The following is a 27,271-nucleotide window of genomic DNA, read 5'->3' on the forward strand; positions in this document are numbered from 1 at the left end:
GCCATTCCCTCTTCTGCACCTATAAACAAACTTTTTGTTATGTTTTAAATAAGGGTTATTTTTGTAAAGTAACTTATAAAAATAATATCATTTTACATAAATATTTTCATTTTAAAACATAGTTATAAAGTGTTGTAACAATGATGTTACATATATCATATTACTCTTTTATAAAATATTTTACAAAAATACTTATCATTTAAAATATAATCGTTTAAGAGATTGTAAAAAATATTGTATGTACATTATTTTATATATATAATTTAGTTGGTGCAAGTTTTGCAGTGCATGCAATTTGCCTATAAAAATTATTATTATTTTTAATTTTTGACGACATTTCGGAAGTAATGTTGTATATAATTGTGCGGGTTTCATACAATTTTTTTAATAAAATTATAATTATTTAATAAAAAATAATTTTTTCTTTAAAATACTGCACAAGACTAATAAATCATTTCCCATTAAAATTCTGAAAAACTCAAGGCTTTCGATTTGCCACCAGTGTTCGAAAATTGTAATCCCCATCCCGGAGAAACACAAGCCCCCATGTTCCACGAAATTACACGAAACGGAACGACCTCAAAGGCCATAATGGTGTCGTTATTTTGGAGAAACCTAAGGGTAAACTTTGACGGACACACCCTAAGAAGGGAAGTGCCCAATCAATAGTCCTCTCCCGACAGGCCGACACCGCAACTGAAACCCCAAATCCAGCCAAATTTTGGCGGAATCCCCGCTATATTTCGCATTAATCTTGTCAATTCAAAAATCAAATACAGCTCCATTCATCCGGAGCAATTTAAAAAAACCCTATAAACCTTACCCACTTCACTCGCTCTTCTCCCTGAACAAATCAAAGCAGTCACGGTTAGGGTTTTGAGCAAAATGAAAGCTTCCCTCAAGTTCCGGGACGACCAGAAGCCACTTCTCAGGGCCAAAGTCCCACTCAGCATCTTGGGATTGCCGTTTCAGTCAGGAATCGTCGCCGGCGAGTCGAAGGAACTCACTCTCAATCTCGGTACTTTCTTCGAATCCGGACCCTCGCTTAAGATCTCGTACCGCCCCAACGAGACGTGGAACCCGTTCTCCCTCGTTGTTAAGACCGGAATCGGGTCGTACGGCTCACCGATCTCCAGCCCGATGCTTATGAGCGCCGAGTTCAATTTGCTGGGGCGCGGGAACCCTAGCTTTATGCTCCACTTCAAGCCTCAGTTTGGGGATTTCTCGATTAAGAAGTCGCAGTCCTCGGTGTTCGACAGGACGATTACGTCTCCTAACGGCGTCGCTTCAGAGGACAATGCGTCGATCGAGGGAGTGGAGGGCCCGGCAATGAACGGGGCGTCCTACGGCAAGAAAATAACGGCTCTGACTTCCGATTCGCCTTCCGGAACGATCGGCAACCTGTTATCTGGCATGGAGGTGGCAGCGAAGACGACCTTGCCTGTAAAAGGGCGCGCTATCGTGAATTTCCGGTGGGGAGTTAGGGTTCCTGCGGAGCTGAAGAGTGCGGGTAGTAATCCAACGGCAGGGATCACGTTCCAGAAGATCCCCTTCCTGGTGATGAACAAGATCGGGATCGAACACGTGGACGGCGGGGATTCGAAGAAGATAGCTGCCAAGTCCAGCCCGGATTTGACCCTACCTGCGAACGCTGACGTGGCGGAGGCCTGTTTTACAGTGAAGCGGCAACTGGAGGTGTTGCAAGCCGAGAACGGGTCGTTGAAAAAAGCCGTGGAGGAACTCCGGCGAGAATTCGCCGCCAGTACGAAATCGGTACCGACTGTTGGAGAGTCGTACTCGGGGAAAAACCGAGACATGGAAAGAAATGGAAGTAAATCCGATAGGCGAAACAATGAGAAGGAGGAGCTGAAGAAGGCGTTGATGGGAGCCACCGGGGCTTGAATAAAAGTCCGTCCGAAACGGTTGGAAAGATGGTCGACGTGTGGGGTTAAGTAATTTTGTAGGTATGGCCCTAAAGATGCTGGTAGACTACATAGTATTATAAATTTTGTGACATTTGGTTGGGAGGGAATTTGGAATATTGTTAATTTGGTAGTGTTTGTTCATTGTTGGTTTGGTTAGAGTCATGTCACATGTGAGAAACATTACATATGTATGTAAATTTTGTTTTGTTCGGGGTTTGGGCAGGCCATGTAGTCGTGGAACATTTATATGTTATATAATTCGAGTACAAGATAAGATAATAATTACTCGAAGCTCTTTTCTAACATGCTTCTTTCCTAAATTCAGGGTGCTAGACTTTCCTAGCAAGGAAAGGAAAGGCGGAGAGAGAGAGAGAAGAGGGGGGGGGGGGGGGGGGGGGCGGGGGGTATTCTGGACTTCCAGAATAAAAAAAAAAAAAAAAAAATGCATGGAGAGTGTGAATATGGTTAGGCTTCAGCCTATGCCTATGCGGTCCAGCATATCATATGCCAACCATTTCAAGGTTGCAAGTTTTAAGGGAAAGGTTTTATATAGACAAGGATTTGACTGCCTGTTTTTGCTCTTGCATTATTGGACTTAAAGGACTTTTCATTTTTGAAGGCATTATTGGACTAGAGATTTTTCTTTCACGCCTACCCACTTCACTTGGTGTTAAAAAATGCCCAATCGATCAATTCATTCCACGCAAATATACCCGCTCCGACAACTTCAAAGGTTTTTTTTTCATAACAGTGTAAAGGAAACAAATTTACTTGATTATGAGGAAAACGCCTCTGTGACTATCAAAGATTCAGACTATACATGAAAGATTGATGACATATGATTTGGTTATTTAGAAAAAAAAAAAATGGATTTAAAACCCTCTACTCTCTTGAATAAAAAAAAAAATCACTCTATACAATACATCATTGAAACTCCCATTTCAAGGAATCTCATTAATTTACTTTTTACGCTAACACCCACAAAATGTAAAAAAGAAAAAGGAAAAAAAAAAAGAGAATAATATCTTAGGATTAACTTGATGACACAGGCAAAGACTTGATTCCAATTCTTGGTTGAAATGTAGAAATGATCGGACCTAAATTCTGAGAGTCATTCACCTCGTCATACCAATGACCCCTTTATCGCCCTGCCTCGGCTTTGCTGCACATTAGCTCCTTTCGCGCACCTCTCTCTCTCTCTCTCTCTCTCTCTCCCTCCCTCCCTCTGCGTGACCAGGAAGAATTCAATTGATTCACTCACGGTTACAAGCCACGATGGCGTTATCCTCCGCCCACAGATCTTCAAGCACCCAATGCACCATTCCAAAGCGATATCTTGATATTGCTAGCCCTCTCGTACACGGTACTGGGAGGTTGTCATGGCCTTCGCCCTTTGGGGGAGGGATAGCGCTTAAACCACCACGCAGAGGCTTTGGAGCGGTGCCCTCGACATGAGAGGTATGGCCAGCTCCATGGGTTGGGGTGCCCTTCTCTCACCGGTTTCTCTGAAATCCTCGACTTTGCCGCTGTCTTCAACTGGGTCTCTCTTTATCTGTCCGCTAATCGAATTTTGTTGGTGGGTCCTCTGTTTTTTCATTGTGTCCATTTGGCATTTCTGTGCTTTGATAGTTGGATTTTTGTTATCTCTCTCTCTCTCTCTCTAATATTGGTTCTGATTGATTGTCTTTCATCTATAATTGGGTTGCGCACTGTAGATGCTTTCGAGTTGGTTTGTGATATATATATATATATATATATTGGTTTAAAATCTTGATTAAGGATCGTTGATTCGTCGGCTTCGCTGCAGTTACTGAAATCTTTTATTTCTCTAACTTGATTCGGTGGTGACGCTTTTAAGATGTTGTTTACCCATTTTATTTGTAATCGTTGATTGTGTGCTCGATTATAGTGTTCTATTTATTCGATGGGAAAATGGATGAGGTGCACATCAATAATGAGACGTATGAAATATTGGGTTTGCTATCTTAATTGTTGGCTTCATATCCTTCCGTTTTCAATTTGACCGTCAAATTCTTTGGCCAAGTCCACAAGAGAACTGGATCGCATCTATATTACTTCCTAGATAATTTATTGAGAATAGATCGTGGGTCTTTATGATCATAGGAACGAGAACTTTTTGCACTGATGAATGATATTCTGGGTGATGGGCGTTTGATATTGATGAAAGTAGAAGATTATCATTGTTTTCCATTATGCCTTCATTATACTTCATAGTCTTTCTTGGTATTTTATAGGCTTAAGGGAGAGCAAATTTGGAAATCGTCCATCTCCTTTTTCCTTTTCTTGAAATGGGATGGGAAATCTCTAGTGTTTGATGTTGGCATTAGGAAGCCATTCAATTTTCATCATATTGTGAAGGATGCTTAATTTACTATGTGGTACTTGCAATTCGTTGAAAACTTCATATTACCAGCTTGCAAACCAAAATTGGTTCAAACAAGAGTGAGATCCTTAGAATATACGGCATGATTTGTTAGGAGTTAGAATAGAGGTTATCTATCCTTGTTTAACTAGTTGAAGACTATTGTTTGGCCTTTTTCTAGGTGCATTTTAGGGAATGTAGTCAAGGAATACTTAATGGAAGTAACACTGCTAGAGGCTGCATCAAAAGAATCTTTCTAAATAAGGGAATTGCAAAGGTTTTGCTCTTGTAAAGCTAGAAATCTTATGTTTTGTTGGTTGTGAGAAAGTGGTATTATCTATCCTTCTTGCATGTACACACGCCCTCATTTAGTCATATGTTAGACAGTCTGTAATGATCTTTGCATACAACTATAATTTAGTTCATAACATCTAGTATTGATAATTCTCCATTAACATTTCACTTGTTTAATGTATAGAGACAAAAGGAGAGGGGAAGGGGTACCACAAAATTCATTCTGAAAACATCCTGATTTCGTTTTCTGAAAATGCTTCTGTTTTTTTTTTTTTTTTTTCCACCCAGAATACCATTATGGCGCATGCAGCCAATGTTCTCAGAACACTTTGAAACACGGAGAATAATTTGGCTCATCAATGGTTCAAATTTCCTCCCTTTTTCATTTCTTCTTCAAATTATCTTTTTTGTGCCTATAGGCCTTCCTTCTGGTTGGGTTTGATGTTTTATTGCATTTTACAGTGGTGCTTGATGATTGATGGTAATTTGTTTAGGTTGATAATGGTGTACAGGATTGGGTGGCATGGATTGTGGTGCAGCGTTGGACAGTTTGGATGGATGGGAATGGCAGCGATGTGGATGTGGATGTGGTTATGGTTATGGGAGAGGAAAGTTGACCTGTGCTTTAGGTTAGTGAGGTACTTGACTCAATGCTTACTTGCTTTGATGTGAAAATGTGTATCGCCGTTAGTTTGTTTTTCTGAATAAAGAACGCCCTTTATATGTACTCTGAAGAAGTGACAGTATTGAAACTGATCAAGAGCAAGATGTGAGTAATTTTCCTCCTCAAGTTCTCGATCTCCATCATCCTCCCCCTTATTCTATTTGCCATTTGACAACTATCTTAGAAGTTCATTTCCCCAAACCAAAAATAATGTCTTTATCAATTCGTTTTCTTGGCGCAGGTGCTGCGATATCCAAAGTTAGGAGCAGCCAGCATGTCAAAAAGAGAGCTAGTTCTTATATTTAGGATTGGGGAACCCTGTCACCTTAACTCTGTTTGGGAGATACCAAAATTCAACCTTACGAATGATAAAAAACCAAAGCGTTTGTTATGGACACCTGGAATGTTATCACATGCGTCAAACGATTGGAGAACAAGCAAGCAGTTTAGTGCAGGCCGCAAGGGAACCTGTCTGATTGCCACTGTAAGCCATTTTGGAAAGGAGGATCTCTCGTTCTTGTTTATGATGCTCAGATGGTGTTGGCTCAATGAAAGCGGCGATAGGACTAAGGTATTAACCCGTAACGATTATTTCTTAAATTTCGAATTTCAAGTGAAATCTGAAAACGGAAAGTGATCATTGAGTTGCTCGCCTGTGCGCAATGTTGAATTTATGATTTTGTTTATATCTGCTTTGGTTGGCAGGGCTGGAGTTGTGGTTCAAAAGTACATAGCTAGAACCCACAAAGGCCACACACACACACACATATATATATATATAAGGATATTTGAAAAGGGTGGCAATGGAAGTGCAACCAACAACATCAAAAGGCAGTCATCATACCAACAAAATCTTAGTCTTTTTTACTTACATGTTCACCGCCATAATATAATGTTACACGGATTCCAGGCAGGTAGGAATTTTAGCACATCAATGCAAAGATATCCCTTCTTTTGAAGTAGCTAAGATACCAAAAGACCGAAGCAAGTAACCGTTTTTCCTAGTGGGTCCAAATCCATAAAATAAAATGAATCAGACACTGCCTAAATCACCAACTTGCTCATCGTCTGCTGCAACCGAATCTCCACCACATCGGATCATTTACCTTGAAGAAACTTCATACCCCCAGTTGTGGAGTTGGTATCCCGGATAGGTTCCAGCATAATGCTTGATTTCTCCTCATCATCCTACAGATAGCCCGTTCAAGTGTGGCTGCTCTCCATCTGCTACGAACCAAAGATACCCAAAAAAAAAAAAAAAAAATTAAAATGAAAAAAAGTATTATATCGAGTTTGAACTCCCATATTTAAATTCATAATCACATTTAACAAATTTCTTCATTACGGTGAACAAGGTCCATCTTTTAAAAATTGGCATAAAGAAAAAGAAAAGCAATAATGCATTCAATAGAGAGGGATAGCCGGATGGGGCTACAAAATATTAGCGACAGTCAAACACGGTTTTCCGACTCAATGATAGTAGATACAAAAGATTTGGGTAATCTTTTCTCAGTTCTTGTGACATCCGGTAAATACAAAAGTTTGATGGCAAAACACGTGATCAGCTTACAGCATTTTAATGATGAAAAATTTGGATCCTAAGAGGTATAGCCCTCTTTCAGGGGGCCCAAAAGCACCTAAAATTTTTCATGTAGGCCTTTTTTTTTTTTTTGTTTTAAAAGAATTATCAATTATGCTAATAGAAATCGCCCCTCAATATAATTTATACAGGTACAAGATCGCGCTTGGCTTGAGAAAAGGAAAAATGCAAAGCCTACTATTATGTACACACGCATTTATTACCACTTTCACCATCAGATGCATATGCGAGCCTAGCAATTGCATCAACAAGTGCCTGTTCGTGCTCCTGTACACATGAGGGATATAACAATCAAATGTTGCAAATGACAAGGGAATAGAAAACTAGAAAAGTGAGGAAAGGTAGCTGGATGCATCACTTATCTTACTTTAAGCATTTTCTTTGCCTTCTCAAGTTCAGAAGGATCTGGATGACTAGCACTGAAAACTCTCTCCACCTGTTAGATATAAAATAATAAGGATGTTGATAGACGAACAAAGTATTAAATTAATTGGCTAAGTTCCGTCATACATACCTCCTTTACCAATGTATCAGTGTTAAGCAATTCTAAATCATCAGAAACTTTCTTTCCAATGCCATTTTGTGATGGGGGAAATTCTTTCCTAGATTGGCCCTTTATTGATCCCCTTCCCCTTCCAGCACCTGGAATAACACCAGCACGGCTAAAGGGTTTCTTAACCCCACGGGGTTGCCCACTGTGACCCCCTCGATGCAGGATGCCTGGATCCTCACCTTCCCATCGGATATCCTCAGGAGAGATCTGTAATTAGCAGGCTATCAGTAATTTAGAGAATGGAATGCATTCAAATAAAGATAAAAATTAAAGGATGAAATTTAAGGTGCAGACAAACAGAGGAGTGGCTTAACCGCCAAAACAAAGGAAGGAAAAGATAAGCCTAATAAAGAATGGGAAGACAGCCATCAAAGTGGGAATTAAATTGTTAAAGACCTAAAATTGTCAACCAGAGATGGTACAACTTACTGTACTGTTGTTGAACCAGGGAGGGAGGGGAAGAGAGAAAAGATTGGTTTTTTTTTTTGGGGGGGGGGGGGGGGGGGGGGGGTGGTTTGTTGCATTGGACTTACTTCTTTGAGATCAACCCATTCCCAGGTCTCACTGGCCGTATTCATATCATATACCAAAGCATGCCGGCCCTGTTATTTATAAAAATCTAGTCAGCATGGCTCGAGATTTGCCAAATAAGAAACATTTAAAATGACAATCAATTTTAACATGCTAGCCTTTCCCATGAAATGGGTTCTAGCTTTGAAGTATTAGGCAGTCAAATTAATTGTTCTGTGGTCACGTATAAAATGTTAAAAAATAGCAAGAGCGGGGAAGGGCTGAAATACACTTCACATTAGTTTTGGACAGGACATAACCTTAACATTATTTACAATACTTGTTGGTATTTAACAAGCAGGTAACCACAGGGAAGTTAGAAGATAAAAGTTCACATTTCATCACAAACAACATGTAAAATAGTGTAGATAGAATAGGCAAAAATAGATAAAACAATCAAATGCAAAACCTGAACATAAATGTGTTACTCCCAGAAAAAGAAGAATCATCAATGTTTAAGAATGCTTTATGGCAGTCATACTACTAAGCTTCTTTTTTATGGTGGCCAGCTGCTAGATTCTCATTATCCCTTTGGGAAGGAGTCTCTAGGCAAGCACCACATTGAGGATGGTTTCTAAGTTTTGATTGGTAGATGGAGACAGATTATGCTGAAGGAGGGTGCAATAGCTTCCGACAACCCAATGTGAGTGTGCCTCCTCTCTAAGCTTCTTGAGGAGGTCAAACTTATTTCACAGGATGTACATATCTCGCTAAGGGAAAAATTCTTTTTCTTTTTTCAAAAAATAATATGGCAAATCCTTATTAGCAAGGTTGGCAACCAACACATGTTCATGTACTATGCCCTTAGGACTCACCCATGGAACCTAAACCCCCGGGAAGACTCGCACAACAACCCACCACCATGACCTCCCACTTAAATTGCTATTTGATCCCAGAGGGAATTGAACTTGTGACATAGAGCTCACGCACACAAGTTCACCCTTACCACTTGGGCTACCCGCGGGTGGGCAAGAACACCTATCTTAAGGTTTGGGTAGCACAAATTAATAAATCTACAAAAGATGACTGGTTATTGTCGTGGACCGTAAACTAGGATAGATGATTCCATGAGGTCCTATTGCTAGTAAAAAATTATTGCTCTTAGCCTGCTTTCACGTAAGGTTGTCTCCCTCTTCTCTCTTCAATCCAATTTCTTATGGTGCACCTGCTCCTCCAAGAACACAAATCCCAGAAAAACAGGGGAATAAGCTTATCAAGTTTTAAACAAGTCATGGAACTAGCCTTGAGATAGAGTTCTGACCAATAGACTGAACATCCTTCCATGTGTCAAAACAAATTTGCTCATATTATATATTCAATTACAATGTAACCATTATAACTTCTTATAATTTTTTATCGACCATTATAACTTCTTATAATTGCCTTGCTATGAGATAAATTTCAAAACTTTGAGCGTACCTCAGCAGCATTGTAATCTGTTATGACAGCCTCATAGAAGTTGTTGTCATCAGGCCATCTTGTCCACACTTTTCTTCCAACTAATGTATCAGGCGTTGCAGCTTCAGCAGATTCATTTGCGACCAGAGCTCCGGAAGAACTGCGATTTGTGAAATGTCTACTTCCAGCAGGAGCTGATGAAGGGTACTGCATTGACTTCAATGAGGGCAAACCAGGCATTGACTGAACCTGCCAAAGAAAAATGGAACATTAAGAACAAAACAAAGTTCAGGTCAAGCTAAAATATTTATTTGCACATATACCACATAAAATGCCTATGATTAGGCTTTTTAGCACTGGATCCAAAGCAGCTCCTTGCTTTGCAGCCAAAGATGGATCAATCAAAGCCAGGAATGGCAGCAAATGATAGAGAAGGTACCGATTGTGTCGTCTTCTGTTTTTTACGGGATGCTGAAACAGTAGGACTGGGTGCAAGATCATGAACAAGCTGAGAAGTGTTGAGCCTGGGAGGTTGCTTCCCACCTGACTGTCTCCACTCCCTGATATCATTGTCCAACAGAACACATTAAATCGCAAAAGCGATACCTTTACAACATTATTCCCAATTGCAATGATTTCATCAAACAGCCAAACCTTATCTTACAAATGATGTCATCAGCATTAACCTTGCTCAGAAGCTCCCTGTGTTCGTCATCTGATACTCTCAATTCTTTCCTAAGTTCAGTTATCATTTCTTCCTTCTCCTGATGGATACACATATAATGGAGCAATCAAAATTTTTTGGCAGACATCAAAACTAATAAAGACATCTGAAGGAAGAAAAAGTAATACCCAAGTGATGGCATTTGACTGAGCTTTAAAAGCACGCAGGACTGAATAATATGCTTCTTGCTCAAGGTGATGTATTTCAGCCTCCATGTCACTGTGTATCCTAAGGTATGGGACAGGACCTACAGCAGACCTTCCATTTCCTGTAACATGACTCCTCCTTGGAACTCTCTTTTGGTGAGATGGAGGAAGATCATCATCTGTATCTGAATGTTTTGCATTGGGAACATACGATATTTCAAAAGAATAAAATATTCCGGGAAAATTAATCTCACACGTGCTTGCACACACTGACACGTGCGCATTGAAGCGCATACACACACACTGGTTGCCTTGTTGGCATCATGCATGGTATAGAGCACCTAAGAAACTTCTTTCTAGGTACAAAGTATAGTGACATTTTGGTCTATGGCTTGTAAGTTCTGTCCCAAATTTCCTCATACAATGTATAATCCTGTTAAATTTCATCGTTTTGAATATTTTCCAATTTCTAGTAAGTGTTATTTTTCCTAGTTTCACATCGCATGAGACTCTTGCGCACATACTCTGCATTAATTTCTCAATCATTTGGTTAGGCATATCACAGGACAGAGCACAGAGGCAAGCGAAAAAACACATATATAAAGTTTAAATCTTGAAAGATTCGTGACTTGAGACTTCTTCCGTAATTGGCTAGATATGGTCGGCAAACATGAATACAAAAAAAATATGTGGTACATGTAGTAATATGGAGGACACCCTGAACAATTTTTTGCCGTCTAAACCCATATACATAAAACTTCAAATGAGGAAAAAAAATTCCAAGTTTTCCACCCGAGTTCCACGCCATAAAGAAGCACTAGCATGCGTATACAACTAAAAAAGTCCAAGCAAAGCAACTCGAAACCATATCTACTTCCACGCTATGGTCAATATCTCCTCTCAATAAATAAAAAGCAGGAACAGACTATAGCCCTAACCAAGTACCCAAACTCGAACCCTTCACAAAAAAAGGATAAATCCCAAATTAAAGCCCTAAACCCTAATTCCTTCGCTCTTCCATAAACAAGACCTCACTACAAACCAAATCACCGAAAATTGGACCGTAAAGGCGTAAACTACAAAGCGAATCACCAGAAATTCCACCGTTTTCTATAACAAGGTAAAGATTAACTCACTCACCGCTGCTATCGGAAATATCGTAGTCCATGACACGAGGGGAACTTTAAATAGGGGTCGGAAAATGGGCAAGAAATCAAAGTAGCGGGTGGCGGGGTTCTTGAGGAAGATTAATGACGCCGATGCGGAGAGCGAAGGTCGATGAAATTTTCAGGCGCTTGGTTACGTGAGAGAGACAGAGAGAAGAAAGAGAATTTGTAGGGAGGGGTCGAATAGAAAAATCAGTTAGCGAGAGGGATAGGGAGGAAATAGGGCTCGAACGGAGCTACGGAGAGAGAGAGGGAAGTAGGACTCGAAAACAATGCTTCCAATATATAGATGATATATATTTACATACAACGTGTATATATAGATATATATATAGTCGGATCATCCAGTTCCGCCCTAATTGGAAATTTGGAAAAACAGCGTCTTATTCAACATACATTACATAGGAAGTTGGGACCACGCATACGTCCGCCACCCGCCACCGTGTTCATTAAACAGGGTAGCGCACACATAGTGCAATAAAATTTATAAAATAATCGTTAAAATTTATAAATAATATATTTAAATGTATCACATCAAATAAGAATAACGTTACTTGATTAAAAATTCAAAAATTATAATTTTTTTTTTTTTTTAAAAACTAGTAAACTACGTATTACTTCATTAGCACCTCGCAATAGATAGAGAAATTAGTAATTCACATTAGTAGAGAAATCATGAATATCAATTAGTGATATATTGAATTTAAGAAATTGTAAATGAAAACATTACAGCACACACTTCTATCTAACTAACAAGTTATTTGTTACTTTTATTATTTAATTTAAATATTAATATATAAAAATAAAAATAAAAAATCACATGTTAATTATGTAGATATATGTGGTTTAAGATTTTCTTGTAACATTTATCATTTAATACAACTAATTAAGTGTCAACGTGAAACACGTCATCAATTCCCGATCCACTTGGAAGAATGGGATTCTTTGACATAACTACAACTTTATCACTTTCAGGATTAAACATATTTCATCCGTTTGCCCGTTAATTTCGTGTGGTCCAAGTTCAACGTACCTAAACCCCATTCTAAACAACAGGTGCAACTCTGCAAGCCATTGACTTGTTGAGCTGAGAAAGGGTCTGCTTACTACCATGCCATCACACTTTCGTAGTTCTTAAAGAAAAATTGAAAAAGAGAGACAATTAATGCGAGGGTTGCCTTCAGCATGGAAAAACAGATTGTATGCTGCTGTATACCTGTCATGAAGGAAAGAAAACAAGACATCTGATAATGAGATTGTTGGGTTGCTGCCTATACTAATGAGTAATGGACACCATTCATATCGATATCAAGTGTTTCAATGGAGATTCGGCCCAAGGAGATTTTGACATTATGGGGTTTCCTCTTAGCTCGAGGAAGACAGAAACAGAAACATCGATGGGCCTGGATCTATTATTACAAATGGACCTTCAACGGCCTAAATTATGAAGGGCTCTACTTGGAATAAGGAGAAGAGGGGAAAAAAAAATTGGAGGGTAATTTATAGATATGACATGTCTATTTACAAATGAAAAATCTAACAAGTACCATTCATTAATATTTATATTAATTTAATATGATTGGTCAAAAAGTAGATTTTATAAAAAATAATTCTAATTTAAATTTTGAATATGAAGAAATCAGTATTAGTATATAAATTAATACATGACTTTACTTGTACGTGACAAAAATCATTCGCAAAATATTAGCTATTTTTAGAAAAAAAATTGTATTTTTAGTGTTTCTAGCATTACTCAAATATTTACAATTTGAAGTAGCACTACGTAATTAATATATGTAAGCTTTTTTGTTTTATAGTTCTTTTTGTAGTCCTAATATTTAATCCAACTCCCCTTTTTTTTTTTTTTTGGCCATACATCTTAGATCAAGCACATACAGATCGATTTCATCAAGCTGTATGAATGCATTTTATAAGTGTCCAAACTTAAATAGCAAAGACACACGATGGATTTGTTCAGGAAGGTTTGGGGCCGGGCCGGGAGGCGTATAGAAAGAGAGGTATGCGTGCATGGTTTAAAATGGCTTGGCAATTAAGAAAGTTCGATTTCAATGTTCTTGTTATTGCTCTCATTATTCTCACGTCATTCTTTCGATTTTGCATACAGTACACCCATGCATGATAAGTAACTCAAAATTCTAAAGCATCATGGTATTTTTGGTTGAGTACTTATGCTATATATTATATTCACATTTTTATGGTATCGTGTAGTGTTGATAGATAGTTTCACCATAAATGTCAGTACAGTAATTAATATATACATATTTTTCTTTTTTACGAAATATATATTCTCCTAATACATTCCTCGTTGAAGTTTATACAAAGTACTGGCCGACTGATTGGGTCTGGTCCTGCAGGAGGGTTGCAACAAATTAATTTTGATGAAGTTGTTGAATTCCATATTCATACCCGTAACCCATGATCCCATCGTTCAATCCTGCCTGTGAAAAAAATGTATAGATCTTCAAGGAAAATGCCATTAGGGTTATATATATTATAATATTGTCAAGGATCTTAATATTTATGTAATGTACACGTGTACAGTCTCTAGCCAAGTATATAAGTTAGATATTTTATGTACAGGAAACTACTTTTACTTTACTTGTAACTTGAGAACTTCAATATACATAGCACTTTTCTCTCTGCTGTATTTCTCTTCTGTAACCTAGAATCCAACTTCAACTTTCTGTTATGGTATCAGGAGAGAATTCTGGATCTTCCGCTCCGCCTCTTCCTCCAGATCAAGATGCCTCCAGTTCCTACTTTTTACACAATGGTGATACTCTAGGTGCTCAACTCGTTTCTTAACCCCTTTCTGATGAAAATTATCATACATGGAATCGATCAATGACTATGGCTTTGATTGCTAAAAATAAATTTGGTTTTGTCAATGGTACTTTGCTGAAACCTTTTGAGGATAATCCTCTCTTCAATTCTTGGATTCGTTGTAATACAATGGTCCTTTCGTGGATCTTGAATTCTCTAAACAAAGATATTGCTGCTAGTGTTATTTTCATTGAATCTGCTGCTGATGTATGGAAAGATCTTCAAGAACGTTTTTCTAATAGCAATGGCCCTCGTATTTTTCAACTCCGAAAGGCTATTTCTAGTCTGAGTCAAGAACAGTTGTCCGTCAGTGTGTATTTTACTCATTTGAAGGCACTATGGGATGAAATGCAGAATTATCGTCCATTATCGACCTGTTCTTGTGGTGCTATGAAAACTGTAGTGGAGTTTCATCATCAAGAATATGTTTTACAATTTCTAATGGGTCTTAATGACTCTTTTGCTCATATTCGAGGTCAGATCTTGTTATCTGATCCTCTCCCCCCTATCAACAAAGTTTTCTCACTTGTCCTTCAAGAAGAAAGACAACGTCAGATCAGCCAATCTCTTCCTAGCAATTTTGCATCTGAACCTGTTGCTATGGTTACTCAGTGTCAGCCGGTTAAATTTCAACACAAGTTCATTGGAAAACAGTACAATTCACGCAAGGATAAGCCTTATTGCAGCCACTGTGGGATTCAAGGTCACACAGTTGAGAAATGTTATCGGATTCATGGCTTTCCACCTGGCTTCAAATTCACCAAGAACAAACAAGCATCTGGACCTCCTTCAGCCAATCAAGTTTGCACTGATGCTCTTACACCTAGTTCTGGTCCAGTCATACCTTTTTCTCAGGAGCAGTGTCAACAGCTTATCTCCATGCTTCAATCTCAATCTCTTTCTCATAATTCATCCTTTAATCCACAAAATCAACCATCTGCTAATCATGTAGGTATTGTTTCATCATCTGACAATCCTTCAAGTTCCAATGTTCCATCATTTTCAGGTAAAAATTCTTCTCTTCTTTCCTATTCATCTGTCTATTCTGTGAATAAAGATTTTTCTAAGGAATCTTCTATTCATTCCTGGATTTTTGACACGGGTGCAACTGATCATATGATCAGCTCCCTTCATTTGTTTACTTCTGTTCCTTCTTCCATTAATATTTCAGTTCATTTGCCAAATGGTAAGTTTGTTCCAGTCACTCATATTGGTAATGTTCAACTCTCTACATCTTTATTACTTAAAGATGTTCTCTATGTTCCTTCCTTTCATTGTAATCTCATTTCAGTAAGCAAATTAGTTTCTCAAATCCCTTGTTGTCTCATATTTCTTCCTCGTTTTTGTTTTCTACAGGACCTCTCCAGCTGGAAGACGATTGGAGTGGGTAAAGAAACTCGAGGCCTTTATCATTTACTGCAAGGTTCACAAAAGACTATTGATGATTCTTCAATTTGTTTTTCTTCTTGTAATTTCAGTTCTACTGTCAATAATAATGCCTTTGAAATATGGCATCGTAGACTAGGACATGTATCTCATTCTCGAATGAAATTTTTACTTCATGAGTTTCCTAAGGCATTGTCCAAGGAATCTTTCATTTCAGTTTCAAGTCACTCTTCTTGTAAAATCTGTCCTCTTGCAAAACAGAAAAGATTACCTTTTCCTATTAGTAGTTCAACATCTTCCTCTATATTCGATTTGGTGCATTGTGATATTTGGGGACCTTATTCAATAACTTCATATAATGGTTTCAGTTATTTCCTCACTCTAGTGGATGATTTTAGTCGATGTACATGGGTTTATCTCATGAAGTCTAAGTCAGAAGCTAGAAATTACATTCAATCCTTCTTCCAATTTGTTCAAACTCAATATCAATGCACCATCAAGGTCCTTAGATCTGACAATGGACCCGAGTTTGACATGAAACAATTCTTTAGTACTCATGGTTTTTTACATCAAAAGAGTTGTCCTTATTCTCCTCAACAAAATGCTGTTGTAGAGAGAAAACATCAGCATATTCTTAATATTGCTCTAGCTATCATGTTTCAATCTTCTTTACCATTAAAATTCTGGAGTGACAGTATACTAACTGCAGTCCATCTTATTAATATCCTCCCTACACCTTTGTTACCAAATCACAAATCTCCTCATGAAATTTTATTCTCTGTTAAACCAAGTTATCAATACTTGAAAACATTTGGTTGCCTCTGCTATGCTTCAGTTCTTACTCATAAAACCAAGTTTGATGCTAGAGCTCAGCCTTGCATCTTTATTGGTTATCCCATTGGTGTAAAAGGTTATAAAGTTTATAGCCTTCTTCATCGTACTGTCCATATTTCCAGAGATGTGATTTTTCATGAAACCACATTTCCTTTTAAATCCACTACTTCAGATTTCTCATTTATTTCTGCTCCTTCTACACCTTCCATACCTAATCCTGTTCTTCCAATTCCATTTTCCCTTCCTCTATCTGTTTCTACAGATTTTACTCAATCTACAGATTTTAATTCCCATCAAAATAATTCCTCAGATCCTCAAATTCCAGCCCCATCCCATACTCTTCGAAGGTCATCAAGGTCTCATAAGCAACCACATTACTTGCAAGATTACCATTGTAACTTGGCTTCATTTCAGCATCCACTTCATCAATCTTCCCTGGATGATGGTACTGTTTCTGCACAAAAAGGTATTAAATATCCTCTTTCTTCTTGTATCTCTTATTCTAAACTTTCTCCATCTCACTTAGCTCTTACTTTAGCTACTTCATCTCATTCTGAGCCTAAATCATTTTCTCAAGCCATTAAAATTCCTCATTGGAAAGAAGCTATGCAAGCTGAGATTTCTGCTCTTGAAGCAAATAACACTTGGACTTTAACTACACTTCCTCCTGGAAAACATCCTATCGGTTGTAAGTGGGTCTATAAGTGCAAACTTAGGTCAGATGGTACTTTGGAGAGATACAAGGCTAGATTAGTAGCCAAGGGTTACACTCAACAAGAGGGGATTGATTATTTTGATACTTTTTCCCCTGTGGCAAAACTCACTACTGTTAGATGTTTACTTGCTCTTGCTGCCTCTCAAAATTGGTGTTTGCAGCAGCTTGATGTTAATAATGCATTTCTTCATGGAGAATTACATGAAGAAGTATATATGGTGATGCCCCCTGGTTTTGCCAAACCCAATGATGCCCGGGTTTGCAAGCTTAATAAGTCCCTATATGGGTTAAAACAAGCTTCTAGGCAGTGGTTTTCCAAATTTTCCACTACTTTAATTGCTTATGGATTTGTTCAATCAAAGTCAGATTATTCTCTCTTCACTATGATCTCGGGTTCTTCCTTTATGGCTCTCTTGGTCTATGTGGATGATATTGTTGTTGCTAGCAATGACTCCTCTTCAGTTTCTGCCCTCAACTCCTTCCTTGATTCTAAGTTCAAGCTTAAGGATTTAGGAAATCTTAAATATTTTCTAGGACTTGAAGTTGCTAGAAGTTCCACTGGTATATCTGTTTGTCAGCGTAAATATGCTTTGGAACTTCTCTCAGATTCAGGTTTATTGGCTGCTAAACCTGCTCAGTCTCCTATGGATCAAACTTGCAAGCTGTCCAAGGAAGATAATAATGTGTTGGCTGATCCTAGTTCATATAGAAGGCTTATTGGTCGTCTTCTTTACTTGACAATAACTCGGCCAGATCTTTCCTATGCTGTAAATACATTAAGTCAGTTTTTGGACAAGCCATGTCAATCTCATCTTGATGTAGCAACTCGGGTACTGAGATATGTGAAGCTGAACCCTGGACAAGGTCTTTTCTTTTCCAGCTCATCTTCTCTTCAGTTAAAAGCCTTTTGTGATTCAGATTGGGCTAGTTGCCCTGATACTAGAAGATCAGTTACTGGTTTTTATATTTTCATTGGTGATTCCCTTATTGCTTGGAAATCAAAGAAGCAAGTGACAGTCTCTCGTTCATCTGCTGAAGCCGAGTATCGTTCAATGGCTGCTACTTCTTGTGAACTCAAATGGCTTACAGCTTTACTTCAAGCCTTTCCAATTTCAGTAAAGTCTCCTGCTATGTTATATTGTGATAATAAGGCTGCTTTGCACATTGCTGAAAACCCTGTTTTTCATGAGCGAACAAAGCATATTGAGATAGATTGCCACCTAGTTCGAGACATGCTTCAAGCTGGTTTTATCAAAACTTTGCATGTATCTACACAGTTTCAGTTAGCTGACATTTTTACTAAATCTCTTACTCATGACAGATTTAATTTTCTTGTTAGCAAGCTTGGACTCCTAAGTTTGTATAGTCCAGCTTGAGGGGGAGTCTTAATATTTATGTAATATACACGTGTACAGTCTGTGACGCCCCCAAATTCCGTTTGGGATCGGACGGACATTTGAAGCGTCGAGACATGTAACACAAGGTTACCTGCCCCCGTTCATGACATATAAGATGCAATAATCCTAACATGCATCTAACATTATGCAATATTCGCAGCGGATAATTTTTTTTTTTAGCAATACTATGCACCAAACTGAAAATATCCCAATACTTAAAACATACTTCATACATAAAGATCCATTGAATAACTAAGATCACAGCACTATTCCAAAATAGTTATGATCCAAAAGTACTGGAGATGCAACTCCATCGTACAAGTAGTAATTTAACTACTATATTAACATTAACGACGCACCGTCGTTCAGTCGACTGTGTCTAGTTGGTCAGCTCCTGATCCTCCTTCAGGTCCTGTAACAAGATCTACCATTCGGGGGGAATGGTAGTTGGGACTACCACAGTGAGATTTGATTACAAATCTCAGCAAGTTAACAAAAAACTTCCATACAGACTAATGATGCATGTATGACAGTAAAAGCATAAATGCATAATCAAAATCATAAGTAATTAAAGCATAACTTAGCGTACAACATAGCATAATTGACATAGCTTAAATTGAATCATGAACTGAACTTGACTTGACATGAACTTGATCTGAAACTTGACTTAGCATGAACTTGCTCTGAAACTTGAATTTAACATGAAAAATACATACTCCACAGTTGTTGTGGCCCCATGTATTCTACGTGTAAATACATACTCCACAGTTGTTGTGGCCCCATGTATTCTACACAAACTTGACTTAACATTAAAAATACATACTCCACAGTTGTTGTGGCCCCATGTATTCTATGTGTAAATACATACTCCACAGTTGTTGTGGCCCCATGTATTCTATACATCACTATGCAGTTAAATACATACTCCACAGTTGTTGTGGCCCCATGTATTCTACATAAACTTGACTTAACAAGAAAAATACATACTCCACAGTTGTTGTGGCCCCATGTATTTTACGCATCACAATTGTAGTTAAATACATAACCAACTTGAGATAGTAACATTTCGTAACATGGCATAACATATAACAGACAACATATTTAACATGACATATTTGTAATGTATAGTAATACATGACAGAATATATTGTGTAACAGATAAAAATTGATGACAGAATAAATTCTGTATAATAGACAATTACATGATAACTTGGCATGGTATGACATATATGATAACATACATACATACACTGTAATTCTTTTACTTAGCACACATACACAGTAGATTGCTAGTAAGTTAAAAGCTAACTTACCTCGATCTCCGCGTTTCTTATAAAACTTCAAGTGCGATCACGAGGAACTGTAATTAGTGATTCTAAAAATTAGAACTAAATCACTAATAATTTGAAATATGGAAAAATATTAACTTAAAGAGTAAAATTTTCATTTTACTCTCTACATGTGGGAAATTGACCGTTTTACCCATAACTTAAGGATTTTGCATACTAACTTCAAAAGTTTCCAAAATTTACATTCCTCATGTAAATTTTGTCCTAAACTTAAATATCAACTCATAAAAATTTAAAACAAAACACAACCATGAAGAACACACTATGGTCGAAACATCCATAGGCCATTTCCCTTTATTTTTGTTGCAATTCCTTCCAACTTCAAAACTCATGCTTAAACCAAAATTTTGCAACAAACATCTTCCAATCCTAAGTTCAAAACCATACTTAAAACATCCATTTAGAAAAATCTAATAATCAACACCAAACTTTTTTGTAAAAAGATCCAAGCATTTGAATCACAAGTTTTGACCTTAAATCAAAACATCTCCAAGAATTTCAAAAATCAAATCTTACTTCTAACATATTCATAATATCATCCTAACATCAACCATGCTTTAAATCATCAAACTAAAGTCACCAAAATCACAAAATAACATTTGGAGTTTTTGGTTTTACACTTAGTCCAAAAACATGAGCTTTTTCCTCAACTAGTTTTGATAAATCTCTTGATCTATGACTTATAAATATATGATCTTCAAACCAAACCATTACATGGTTTAAAAAGATGTCCTAAAACATATACAAGCTTCTAATTCAAGATCACATGTTTAAAAATTAACCAAAACATAAATTTAGCCAAGAACATCCACACTTTGGCTTATCTGAATATCTCTTTACATAAAATTTCATATCTTTGAAACTAACATCAAATATCTTCAAAATAATAATATAACATGTATATAAGATGCTTAGGATCCTCCAATAAAATTATCAAAGTCATTAGAATAGGTTTAGACCACCAAAGAGTTAAACTTTCTCAAAACAGAAATTGTTTTTCCTCTTCCAGTTTCTAAGTTTCTAAATCTAAGAAAATCTTTCATCAAAACCTTGAATCATGCAAAAATCCTCAACCAATAGTCATATATACATGTTAACAATACTCCATAAAAATTTCAGACCAATATCTATCCATTAGCTTGGTCAAAAACTCCAAACTATAACATATTCTCCAGTTTATCTCCCAGAATGACGTTTCTATAGTTTACACAATATTTGACTGACCAAATGATCTTCAAATGGGGCAAATAAGATATCCATGTAAACTAGATTAAAAAAGGAACAACTTATATGAAGGAGACTTCATGATAAAACACTTACAACAGCTTCGAAATTGGCGTGCAAAATACCTCCTAAAAGCTGTCCGAGAGAGAGTGTTTGATATTCTTTCAATGGAAAGTGTAAATGAAGATAATTTCGTGGGGAGAGGTGGCTGGAGATAATTATGGATGAGATATGGAAGAGATGAGGCTGGAGTTGAGAGTTGAGTGTAGTTTTCTCCTACCCAAAAAAAAAATCTATAAATGATTATCTTATAATATTCTATCCAATAATATCTAAAAAAATCAACTTAAGATATTTTTATCTAATAATATCTATCAACTCAAAATATTTTTACCCAATAATATTCACGAAAATTACCTCAAGATATTTCTTTTTATCCAATAATATCTACAGTTTTGAACAGACGTTTTGTCCGAAAATGTGAAAAAAAGTTATTGCGCCATAAGACTTTAAATAATCCTCCGAGTCTAATGGCACAAACCATAATACATTTTGACACTTCTAACTATCTCCAATAATCAAAAATACACTTATGATACCATAGTAAATAATAACACTAACTATATAGTTTAACAAAAACCTATACGATTAATGGATTCGTGAAAACTTATGAGATTTTCACGAGGTTCCTAAAGTTAATAGAAATTTCACAATTGAATTTCTAGCGGGCTGTTACACAGTCTCTAGCCAAGTATATAAGTTAGATATTTTATGTACAGGAAACTACTTTTACTTTACTTGTAACTTGAGAACTTCAATATACAGAGCACTTTTCTCTTTGCTGTATTTCTCTTCCGTAACCTAGAATCCAACTTCAACTTTCTGTTAAAGGAACCCACTGATATGTGGATTTTGAAAACTAATTTAGAAGCAGCTGACGAGCCAGCTAATAAAGTCTAGTTGGGTCAAAGACTCCACATGCATGCTGATGCTATGGTGGGATCTTCTTAATTAATAATAAATTCTAGGGTTTCAACTGACTCACACTGCAGTACGCAGCAGGATGCTGAGCGATCAGAACTTTTGGCATAATTGAGCTCAGCGGAAAGCAAGTTAAAAGGGACCAAAAGAAGGGCAGAAAAGCCAAAAACTTTCTGTAAAAAAGTGAAAAGGCAGGCTGAATTACATGAAGTAGTACTAGAGCCATGCATGAAGGAAATATATGTAATTATTATGCTCGATTCAGTTTCATGTGCTTAACCACATGACTAATTGAGATAGTTTAATCTCTGATTGCGAGTTTCAATAATCCAAGTCGGAAACCGTAGTAATAGTCAAATCAGCATCACATGTTCCGCGGCTTCCAAGTTCCAACATAGTAAACAATTGGATAAAGGTATTCATTAAACCACTACATTAATAATAATAATCACAATTAACTGTAGCTGCTAAGGAATATAATCTTGGAGATTTTTTCGACCGGCTCTGTGCTAGTGATCTATTATTCTCGAGTAGATTCGTATTTCCAACATGATTTTGTTTTTGTTCATTCAATCATAGAATGATCGGCCTTGGCTTGAAGTGAACGGTTTTTAGAACTAATTTGTTTTGTTGTCTCTAGCTAGCTACTCTCATTGACCGGGCCAGTAAGTTATTCCAAAAAGATCAATCAGTTTACTGACTCACTTGTAAATCAAACATGCCAGATAGTAAATTAATATAACTCAAGCCGCGTCTTTGATATTATTCTTTTTTATAACTTCTAGAAAACCCAACACAGCCATGCATGATCCTCGATCTGCCTGAAAATAAAACCAACGTTTCGCTCGATGAAATTTTTATTTAGTATACACATGGCTAAAGTTTTTCACAGACCACGTGGAGTAGGCCCATAGTACTTAACGCCCACTTAATATAATATATATATATATATATATAATATCTATATATATATATATATTAACCCACTTCCTCTGATCTTAGTCTCTTCCATGTACATTTTAAGCCATCAATGTTACAAGATCTTATTCTCATGAGTATTTGAGCTGCCAGCCTCATGAAGATCTGTTGCAGACCTTTGCAGGCTGCTCTTTTCGCTTTGCTTCTAATCGAAATCCTTATGTGCTCTTCGCTGTGCCAATGCCATGAAAGCCTCCCAAGATCAGAAAGATCAATCCAATATTCAAGGAAACTGCTAGTTTCTACGGCTTCTATATCAACAAGTCAAAACAAAATCAATGGAGCTATGAAAGAGCCCAAGAAAGCTGTGGAGCCAAGGTTGAGGAAAGCGCCGCCAAGCGTCCCAAATCCTACACAGAATAAGTAGTTTGCGTTGGAGGCGTATGATGATCATGAGGGAAGTACCTCAAGAGTCTATGCAAGAGCTAGCAGTACTTTCCTCAGTCCACATGATCTTCAGTTTCTATTTATATTATTACCCCTTTTAGCTAGCGTTGAACTTCGTACCTACCTAGCTAGTTCTTATATATATATATATATTGTGCTTGTTATGTATTGTATAAGTTTCAGCCCATTAATACAGGAGGCCTTATGAATTGAATGTAGGTAAAGTGTACATAAGTACTACAGCTAGCAGACTAGACATGATTTTGGAATATTTCTTGTACGTACGTGTAATGGATCGATGGAGTTGAGAGCAGAATTTTGACCAATTAAGCAAATGCCAAAGATTCAATTTTGTTGCAATTCAATCGAATGACGTTTTCAATCTCGATTAACTTCATTTATTCTGCGTTTTGTTATTGACTATATATAAAAGATAAAAAGAAAAGCCAGAAGCTTTCAACTATTCCAATTTGGATATGATTCGTACGTAGTACTGCTATTTGATTTGAAGAACCATTTTCTTTTCCACCACTTAATTTCTTGCCAATGTCTTAATCCGTAAAGGGTCACTGATCACTTCAAATTTGGCCAAGGCTAGATCAGAAACATATATAAAACCGTGAAAAATATATTTTTTTCCTTGTAAACATGAGGATTTTTTTGAAGCTGGACTGGTAAATTAAGGTTGCGTGCACATAAAGTGAATCTGCTGTTGGTTAATTGAAGTCGAGACTATACTAATTTAGCGTCAATTACTTGATATTTAACCTTAAATTGGCTCAAGGATGGTCGAAGATTTGTAAGACATGATCAGTGTGGGTGCAGGTAGCAACACACGATCCAGTTGGGTAAGGCTTAATATAATTTAATAATGCAATTATTGGGCTATATATGCATGCATGTTGTCCGATGCTGAAAATTAAAGGGAAGAGATAAATAGCTTTCGGTGCTAAAGACATAATACAGATGGAAAGTAGAGAGGCGTAAACTGGCTGCACGTTGGCTTGTCATGTAGCTTGTTGTAATGTTGGTGATCATGGGTCCTTTTAGGTACAAAGTTCCTCGATCGTTCCAGCCCAAAATTAGTTAATTATTCTAACCCTCAAGTGCTGAAACACGAAAATAATAATAACAATAATAAGTAATAACTGGGTACGAATAGCATTATTTTACACCTGGCCAGTTGAGTGCAAGAGATTGTTTCTGGGTTCTTGCCGAAACTGCACGAGTTCAAGGGCCTGCCTGATCTAGTTAGAGGCCCCTAGCTCATGTTTTATTTGGGTGGAAGGACTTTGTTTTGGAGCCTATCTGCCGAAAGGCCCGTAAAAACCATTATTTTCTTCAGACTTGAGAGAGATCGCTTAGTGTCATTGAAAATAGAAAAAAATGGTTTCCGAAACTTTCAATTCTGTAATGTTTACTAGGACTCTTCATACGGGCCGGATAAAATCCAGACCGGTTTGGAATCCGGTAAAGTTTTGGTTCCAGGTTTTGGTCCGGATTAAATCCGGGCCGAAACCCAGATCTATGCGGTCCGGGTACGGATTTAAAATCCGGTACCCGGTTTCCTTCATTAATTTTCTTTTTCCCCCACTAATATCCCCGGCCCTCTCTGTAACAACCCGCTAGAAATTCAATTGTGGAATTTCTTTTGACCTTAAGAACCTCGTGAAAATTTCCGTAAGTTTACACGAATCGACTAATCGCATAGGTTTTAGCCTGTCAACATAGTTAGTGTTATCACTCACTATGGTGCCAGAAATGCGATTTTAATTATTTGAGATAGTTAGAAGTGTCAGAATACATTATAGTCTACACCACTAGGCTTAATTGAATATTTAGGATTTTTCAGTACTAAGTTTATTACGTTTATTTTTGGAGTGAATAGTAATCTCGGTAAACGTACTAAACCCAGTGTTTTCAAAATCACAGTATGAAATGTCCAAATTAGGTTAGCGAAATTTTATTTGGATACTTGGCAAGATCTTAACCACACATAATAAATAGTATTAGATACTTAGCACAAAGAGAAACCATTAGATGGAATTGTGAAGGAAATCAAGGTGTGAGATCATGACACCTAAGCAAAATACACATTTGGAAAATATCTTAAGAACATAGATTTAAAATACACATGGAAAGATTTTAACCACCTTACTCTTCCAAGTCTACTCCACATTTAGAAAATATTTTAAGCTAATTTCGTGGATATTATTGGGTAAAAATATCTTGAGTTGATTTTTGTAGATATTATTAGGTAAGAGAGTCCTACACTCCACTCTCACTCCGGTAAGAGAGTCCTACACTTAACTCTCACTTCGGGTAAGAGAGTCCTACACTTAACTCTCACTCCAGCCTCATCTCTTCCATATCTTATCCACAAGTATCTCCAGCCACCCCTCCCCACGAAATTATCTTCATTTATGCTTTCCATTGAAAGAATACCAAACACTCTCTCTCGGACAGCTTTTACGAGTTCTTTTGCACACCCATTTCGAAGCTTTTGTAAGTGTTTTATCATAAAGTCTCCTTCATATAAGTTGTTCCTCTTTGAGTCTAGTTTCCGTAGATGTATTTTTCGTATCATTCCATGATCATTTGGTCAGTCAAAAATATTTTTAACCATGGAAAGGTCATTCTGGGCGTGAATCTGGAGAGTATGTTCTAGTTTGGAGTTTTTGACCAAGCTAATGGATAGATATTGGTCCGAAATTTTTTATGGAGTATTGTTAACATGTATATGTGACTATTGGTTGAGGATTTTTGCATGATTAAAGGTTTTGATGAAAGATGTTCTTAGATTTAGAAACTTAGAAACTGGAAGAGGAAAAACATTTTCTGTTTTGAGAAAGTTTAACTCTTTGGTGGTCTAAACCTATTCTAATGACTTTGATAATTTTATTGGAGGATCCTAAACATCTTATATACATGTTATATTATTATTTTGAAGATATTTGATGTTAGTTTCAAAGATATGAAATTTTATGCAAAGAGATATTCAAATAAGTCAAAGTGTGGATATTCTTGGTTAAATTTATGTTTTGGTTAATTTCTAACCATATGATCTTGAATTAGAAGCTTATATATGTTTTAGGACATCTTTTTAAACCATGTGATGGTTTGGTTTGAAGATCATATATTTATAAGTCATAGATCAAGAGATTTATCAAAACTAGTTGAGGGAAAAGTTTATATTTTTGGACTAAGTGTAAAACCAAAAACTCCAAATATTATTTTGTGATTTTGGTGACTTTAGTTTGATGATTTAAAGCATGGTTGATATTAGGATGATATTATGAATATGTTAGAAGTAAGATTTGATTTTTGAAATTCTTGGAGATGTTTTGATTTAAGGTCCAAACTTGTGATTCAAGTGCTTGGATCTTTTTACAAAAAAGTTTGGTGTTGATTATTAGCTTTTTCTAAATGGATGTTTTAAGTATGGTTTTGAACTTAGGATTGGAAGATGTTTGTTGCAAAATTTTGGTTTAAGCATGAGTTTTGAAGTTGGAAGGAATTGCAACAAAAATAAAGGGAAATGGCCTATGGATGTTTCGACCATAGTGTGTTTTCCATAGTTGTGTTTTGTTTTAAATTTTTCTGAGTTGATATTTAAGTTTAGGACAAGATTTACATGAGGAATGTAAATTTTGGAAACTTTTGGAGTTAGTATGCAAAATCCTTAAGTTATAGGTAAAACGGTCATTTTCCCACATGTAGAAAGTAAAATGAAAATTTTACTCTTTAAGTTAG

At 36.8% G+C, this 27,271-nt stretch overlaps 2 protein-coding genes and 1 long non-coding RNA gene across 9 annotated transcripts; 2 read left to right on the forward strand and 1 right to left on the reverse strand.

Moving 5' to 3' along the window:
• The first annotated feature begins 568 nt into the window (after positions 1–568).
• LOC122277293 lies at positions 569–2,228 on the forward strand. The gene has a single exon (XM_043087244.1). It carries the CDS (start codon positions 886–888, stop codon positions 1,900–1,902), a length of 1,017 nt encoding a protein of 338 aa, XP_042943178.1. The 5' UTR covers positions 569–885; the 3' UTR covers positions 1,903–2,228.
• Positions 2,229–2,346: 118 nt separating this feature from the next.
• On the forward strand, positions 2,347–6,088 carry LOC122276016. Of its 4 annotated transcripts, XR_006228743.1 has the most exons (5): positions 2,357–3,501; positions 4,891–4,964; positions 5,115–5,231; positions 5,508–5,837; positions 5,972–6,088. It is a non-coding gene; the product is annotated as an uncharacterized LOC122276016 (long non-coding RNA). The 4 variants fall into 4 exon arrangements; XR_006228742.1 differs by lacking the exon at positions 5,972–6,088 and having other exon boundaries at positions 2,347–3,501; positions 5,115–5,371; positions 5,508–5,916; XR_006228741.1 differs by lacking the exon at positions 5,972–6,088 and having other exon boundaries at positions 2,347–3,501; positions 5,115–5,240; positions 5,508–5,916.
• Positions 6,077–11,734, reverse strand: LOC122276015 (protein EMSY-LIKE 1-like). 4 transcript variants are annotated; one of them, XM_043085427.1, is made up of 10 exons: positions 11,398–11,731; positions 10,240–10,407; positions 10,042–10,151; positions 9,827–9,947; positions 9,409–9,636; positions 7,953–8,021; positions 7,381–7,626; positions 7,234–7,302; positions 7,070–7,133; positions 6,077–6,493 (listed from the first exon to the last, which is right to left on the reverse strand). In XM_043085427.1, exons 2-10 carry the CDS (start codon positions 10,324–10,326, stop codon positions 6,450–6,452), a joined length of 1,038 nt encoding a protein of 345 aa, XP_042941361.1. In that variant the 5' UTR covers positions 10,327–10,407; positions 11,398–11,731; the 3' UTR covers positions 6,077–6,449. The 4 variants fall into 4 exon arrangements, with proteins under 4 accessions (XP_042941361.1, XP_042941358.1, XP_042941359.1 ...); XM_043085424.1 differs by having other exon boundaries at positions 10,240–10,442; XM_043085425.1 differs by having other exon boundaries at positions 6,077–6,490; positions 10,240–10,442; positions 11,398–11,729.
• Between the last annotated feature and the right edge of the window lie 15,537 nt (positions 11,735–27,271).

Source organism: Carya illinoinensis, chromosome 9 (assembly GCF_018687715.1).
Source record: "Carya illinoinensis cultivar Pawnee chromosome 9, C.illinoinensisPawnee_v1, whole genome shotgun sequence".
Taxonomy (NCBI): domain Eukaryota; kingdom Viridiplantae; phylum Streptophyta; class Magnoliopsida; order Fagales; family Juglandaceae; genus Carya; species Carya illinoinensis.